This window comes from Plutella xylostella, chromosome 25 (genome assembly GCF_932276165.1).
Source record: "Plutella xylostella chromosome 25, ilPluXylo3.1, whole genome shotgun sequence".
Lineage (NCBI taxonomy): Eukaryota > Metazoa > Arthropoda > Insecta > Lepidoptera > Plutellidae > Plutella > Plutella xylostella.
The window spans coordinates 1403438-1409489 of record NC_064005.1 but is presented as its reverse complement, the minus strand read 5'-3'; the positions used below and the strand labels follow the sequence as shown (position 1 = coordinate 1409489).

The window sequence follows — 6052 nt, the reverse complement described above, 5'->3', positions numbered from 1 at the left end:
GTTCTTGGCATCTTAATTCTACGTAAACACTAAATGAATAAACACCAAAAAACTTACTTTGGGTGTGTAAAATCACGAAATGCTCACTAAAACAACCTTGCACCGCGGCACGGGCACGGAAAATGATATCATGCGTGGGGGGCATCGCATGCTGACTACCAGCTGTCGCTTGGGACGTTAAGGCTATTGGGGAAGTCCACAGAGTCTTTGTTACTTTCTACCCGCTGTTACTTTCGTCCCCGGTAGAGCCTTTTCGCAACAACCTGTAGACTTGGAGGACGTCTTATTTAGAGCAACAGACGTCGGCTGTAGGCGGAGAGGTCCTTATTGTCTTGTTCTAAATGGCTGTCACTGAGTTGCAGAAAGGAACTTTTAGCTAATGCTGACCTTAAATGTATACCTGCCTTGCTTTGACAGTATACGGACAGAAAGAGACAGACATAGATTTAATGCCGACATTAGCTTAAAGTTCCTTTCTGCAACTCAGCGTGTAGCGGCAATCCTTGGTCTAACGGCTGTGCGGAGGTGCTCGACGTCTAGTGGTTGTCCATGTACTGCATCTCTGACAGTAGAAGTACAGTGTTGGGCAGCGGCCGCGGCTGCGGGGACAGCACGGTCATGGTCTGCCGCTCCATGTCCACCGCCGTGCTGGGGGAGCAGAGAATAAGAATAATAATCATTTATTTCAATGATATTACAAGCCACACATGTTATTACAATGGGAGATTTTCAACCATAGACAAACAACCATAGATAATTTAGATGCCGGCTAAAAAAAAATGCAGTGCTGTTGAGTATGAATTCATCTATAATCTATGGTTGTTTGTCTATGGTGGAAAATCTCTCATAGTGATGTAACAATATTGTAGGCTTTATTTAACGAGTTTGTATTTTAGAGTAATGTAAGGTAAGTTATCTTAGATAACATATTCTTTATACTTACACAAATAACCTAACTTAACCAACGTTAACAACCCCCAAAATTTAAATGGTTCAACCCATGTTTATGAAATATAGCTAAGAACACTCGGGGTAAAATTAAATTAAATATCAAGAAATAGAAATAGCTACCAAATACACAGATAGACAAACACTACACACACACAGACATGTTAAACTTATAACACCTCTCTTTTTCCGTTCGGGTTTACTGACTGACTGTTTGTCTGTTAAAATAACAGACAAACAGTCAGTCATGTGCATTATGTAATTTGACGGCACCGTAGCTTAGGCGGTAGTAATGCTGCTTCCGAAGCTTAGGGGCCGCGGGTTCTAATCCCTCCAAGTGCAAACACTCGTGAGGTGAGTACTTGGGTTGGCTTTGTTGTCGTTTATCTGTTTAATATGTATCTGTGTAGATATATCAGGGCTAGTAGCACAGGGCGCATTTAAGATGTGACATAAGTTTTGCATCGCGCTCACTCACATCGCAGCCTGAAGAGCGAGCGCGACGGAGAACTTTTGTCACGTCTTAAATGCGCCCCGTACTAGCCTTTTATCTGTCGGACACCCATATCACAGGTTCTGTCTAGTCTAGGGTCGGATGGCCATGTCTGACATGTCACCACATATTTATAAAAACAACATACACACTCTACTCACACACAAAGGAACCCGGCTAAGTTCGAGTGCAGCACATGGTCCTCCGGGCCGGCGGCGAACGACACGGCCAGCAGCCGGTGCGCGAGCGCGGGCGACGGCGACACGGCCACCAGCCGCGTCAGCGCGTCCGACGCGCGCATCCCGAGCGGCATGCACGAGTCGGGGAGCGACGGCGCGCCCACCTGGGGAGGGACAAATAATCATCATCATCACGACCCATCACGTCCCCACTGCTGGGGCACGGGTCTCCTTCCAATGAGGGTTTAGGCCTAGTCCACCACGCTGGCCTAGTGCGGGTTAGTGGACCCCAACAAAAGCAAGCTTGTGCTGAGAGAGTTGTCGGGTAAGTGGGCAACCCGACTGTCAGATGTTTTCAAGCTGCCCGAAGGCCTCTGACTAGGCTTAGCGACTTGGTAATGTAAAAAAAGAGATATAAGACACTGATCACCTTAGATGTGATCACAAAATGATTTAAACATTACCCTTACCATTAAAACTTAAGACACATGCTAAACGCTTAAACAAGGTTTTTTATAGTTACAAAGATTCTGTTGTACGTTTTGGAGGTGAAAGATACATATAACAGTAGTTTACACAAGCTGTAAACGCGCTGGTAAAAGAAACAAAATAATTTCAGGTAGACTGATAAACTGGTAAAATTTACATAAGGGGCCGTCCATTAATCACGTGAGGTCGTTTTTCTCATTTTTTGACCCCCCCTCCCCCCTGGTGATATTTGGTGAGGTTTGGGACCAACCCCCCCTCCCCCCCCCCTGGATCACGTGTATTATTTGGAAGTCTATGTAAAGGGAATTTTTGACTAGAAAAAAGTATAGGTCATACATACTACAAATCGTTAAAATTTTTGGGCCGTCCAAAATATCGGTTCAGAAATACCTAATTTTTGACAAAAAATTTATACACGTGATGTCTAACGAGAACCCCCCCTCCCCCCTCGTGATGTTTCGTGAGGTTTTCAGTACCCCCTCCCCCCCCCCCCCCCCCTTTGAGCCTCACGTGATTAATGGACGGCCCCTAATTATGTACAAAACTCCATCTCAAGGCCACGAGGATTACAGGATTAATTTTCTTCCTATATTTCCACTTCTTCTATTTCTAGCCTACCAAAAACTAACACAGAGTAACAATAACAACATCATCCACTCACCTTATAAATATTGAGATCGCTGAACTTGACATCAAACGAGTGCGGGTAGTAGGGCGTGCGCTTGCCGTAGAAGTACTCTCGGACGCGGGCGTCGCGGCCCTCCGCGCGCTGCCCGCCCGTGCGCTCCACCACCTGCCGCCGACAGTACACGTAAGTAAGGGGAGATAGATGCTTTATGTATATAAATACATAAGGGTCGAATGGCGTAGTGGTTAGTGATCCTGACTACTGAGCCGATGGTCCCGGGTTCGATTCCCGGCTGGGGCAGATATTTGTTTAAACACAGATATTTGTTCTCGGGTCTTGGATGTGCCCGTAAAATGGCAATAGGCCCGCCCACTATTACATTGGGACTAACATAACACTCTGGCGAAAAGTGGGTGCAGCAATGCACCTCTGCCTACCCCGCAAGGGAGTACATTAGTACAAGGCGTGAGTGCGTGTATTATTATTACATAAGGGTCGAGGTTGTGTTATGTATCATAAGGCGTAGTTATACTCAGATACTACAATGTATAAGACTCTATATTTATTTTTGTAGTTGTTATACTAAGTTTCCATAGCACAAAATCGCTACTACTCGCTAGTATCATTAAAATTACTCAGTGGCTAGTGGCTGTCGCATAGTGCAAATTGATGGGACTACCTCCTGCCCAATGACCGATGACCGTTGAGTTTTAATCGTGACTAGGCTAATAGTATGCAGATTTAATCCCGCACGCGGGATGGCGCCGAACGCGTTCATACAAGTGTCCATTGTAACGCGTGGGAAATGCACGCGGGACGCGGGAAAATGGCGTGCAATCCCGCGTGCGTGATGAAATCCGCATGCTGTTAAAAACAGCCATAGAAGAATGAATTTGAATAATTACATACTCACCCCACCACTCTTTGGTAAGTAGACCACTTTGACAAACTTGGGCATGTCTCGCTTCAATTCGTTGTACAATCTTTCGTTGTCTAGAACTAGAATCACGTCCACCTGGAAATCAAATAAATTATTATAATCAGCTGATAGTGCTTTGATGCTTTCAAAAAGTGCAAAATTGGGCTGTTTGTAAAGTTATATGTTTTGAAGATAAGAAATCTCCGAAGGGATTGTCAGAGGAGAACCACAAGCGAATCACCCACTTTTCTTGTTACGATACGGCTAGCCGTATTACAAAACCGGGCCTCTTTGTAATACGACTAGCCATAATGTAATATTACCGGATAAGAATTATCTACACATGAGTATATTGGAGATAGGTTGCAAACTCTTTTTGGAATGCACACAGATTTTAGATAGCATAGAATAGTTAGGAATTAATGATAAAGGTAATAATGAATTGTGTTTACCTCGAAGGCCTGTGCTGCGTGTGTCAACACCTTGTACCCGGGCCCCTTCACCCAGCCGCACGTGTTGATGATCACTCCCGATGTTGACGCTGAAAAATATAAGTAACAGACTGTGTCAAAATGTGAATGTGCTGAACAGAGCTTTAATGAACATTCCAGCACTTTTTTAGCTATGCAGTCTTAGAGGTTTGGTCGATTTTGGAGAGGTGATATAGATGAGAGGACATTTATCTATTACAAGAACTATAAGCAGATTAGGTATCCTCTTGTGAAGTATTTTGGCAAATCGGGATATCTTGTTACAAAAAAAGTTGGATTTCATGCTTTTAAAGACACGGTATGTATTATTTTATCCTTCCTACCCATACCTTTCTTATTAGAGTCAATCCTCTCTGTAATGACCTCGGCGAGCCTGGACACGATGGTGTTGTAGAGTTGCAGGTTGTCATTGGGAGACTTGTGTCCGAAGTGGTACACCAGCGGCGCCTGCTGGCTGAAGCCCTCCTCTATTGATGCTGGACGTTCCACCAAGAGGGCACCTGGGGGTATGTTGAAAAGGTTTATGATGTTAGGTTTTGTAAGATATCCTATTGTGGATGATGAATCTATTAGCTGTAGCAAACAGTATTTGAACAAGGTTACAACGCATTACTTGAAATATTTACAAATAATCTTGCCTTATTCAAATATCTGTGATACAATGTACACTAAACCATAACTACATTAATTTCACACACCAAAACCACTTACCAATAGTCCCAGGAACACTAATAGACCCTTGTCCAACATCCAAGTCCACATATATAGGCCTCCTTCCCATCCTCACAGCATAGTTGAGGAGTATCCGCACGAGCGTGGACTTGCCAACGTCGCCAGGCCCGACCACCATGGTGACCGGCCCGCGCGTGCCCTCCTGCTCCGCCGCCACCCGCTGCTGCTCCAGCGCCGCGTGGACATTCAGGTATATTACCTGGAACCATAAATGGAGAGGATAGAAAATTTGTTGTATCAAATATAGATATGGTGGGTCTATTTGGTTTAGATAAGGAGTTAGTTAGTTAAAAACGTACGTTGCAAAACTGGTATAGACACAGAAAGTATTTTATTACGTGCTTTATCTCATAACAATCTAATTAACGTTAAAAGTAGCAGCAGACTTCTCTTACCATAGGTGTCTCTTTGGCCACGTAGCTGACCTCGGTGCGGCCGCGCAGCTCCACGGTGCAGCCGTGCCACGTGAACACCGCCACCTTGGCGCCCGTGTGGAACTCATACGCCTTGCCCTTCACCAGCTCCGTGCCGAATAGCTCCGCGTAACCACTCTTAACCTATAAAAATAAAACATCCTTTATCTTTCATAAAATTAAGTATATACGCTGTTATGGTAACAAATATAGTATTTAATAGAAGTTTAATTATGAATCTGGGGCCTCTTACCTCTAAAACCACTTTCTCGTTCTTAGATTCGACTTCAAATCTGAGTTCGGAGTCGGGATCGAGTTTGAACTCTTGTAGCTGAACTTCCGTCATTTTGATAGTACTGAAATAATCTACAGCACAAAGCAATGTTATTTTGTGATAAATTATTCACAAACTCTATTTAGTTTTTTTGGAATAAATAGAAACAACAAATAAAAATATGTTGTTGATGCTATGTTTGCATTTTGGCGTTTTGTTTCTAGTTTTCTACTCTGTGGCCATACTATCTGACAACTGTCACTTTTTGAAAAATCACAGATTAAAGTATAGTTTCTTGCGTTTTGTTTTTGTTAGTCTAATCAAATAATTAATTTAACAAAAGTTATAAATCGTGATTTACAGATAATATTTTTTGTTTTTTTCCTTATTTAAGAGTTATTTCATCATTAATTGAATAAACATAATCATCAAAATATCACCATCAACCTTATCATCATCACCACAATCCACCACAGCCCCCGTATT

The 6052-nt window shown here is 43.2% G+C and overlaps 1 protein-coding gene across 1 annotated transcript; it reads right to left on the bottom strand.

Annotated features, from left to right (window-relative positions):
• Positions 1-344: 344 nt before the first annotated feature.
• LOC105387358 (protein CLP1 homolog) lies at positions 345-5790 on the bottom strand. The gene is made up of 9 exons (XM_048630359.1): positions 5546-5790; positions 5275-5436; positions 4859-5078; positions 4477-4647; positions 4109-4197; positions 3651-3752; positions 2771-2902; positions 1603-1784; positions 345-648 (listed from the first exon to the last, which is right to left on the bottom strand). The coding sequence occupies exons 1-9, from the start codon at positions 5636-5638 to the stop codon at positions 537-539; spliced, it is 1263 nt and encodes a 420-aa protein (XP_048486316.1). The 5' UTR covers positions 5639-5790; the 3' UTR covers positions 345-536.
• Between the last annotated feature and the right edge of the window lie 262 nt (positions 5791-6052).

Excerpts from the sequence above, each read along its gene's own strand:
- LOC105387358 (XM_048630359.1), bottom strand. The coding sequence starts at position 5,638 with ATGACGGAAGTTCAGCTACAAGAGTTCAAACTCGATCCCGACTCCGAA. Across the intron at positions 4,648-4,858 it reads TAGTGTTCCTGGGACTATTG|GTGCCCTCTTGGTGGAACGT; the intron begins GTAAGTGGTTTT and ends ACATACCCCCAG. Across the intron at positions 1,785-2,770 it reads GCGATCTCAATATTTATAAG|GTGGGCGCGCCGTCGCTCCC; the intron begins GTGAGTGGATGA and ends GTCCCTCCCCAG.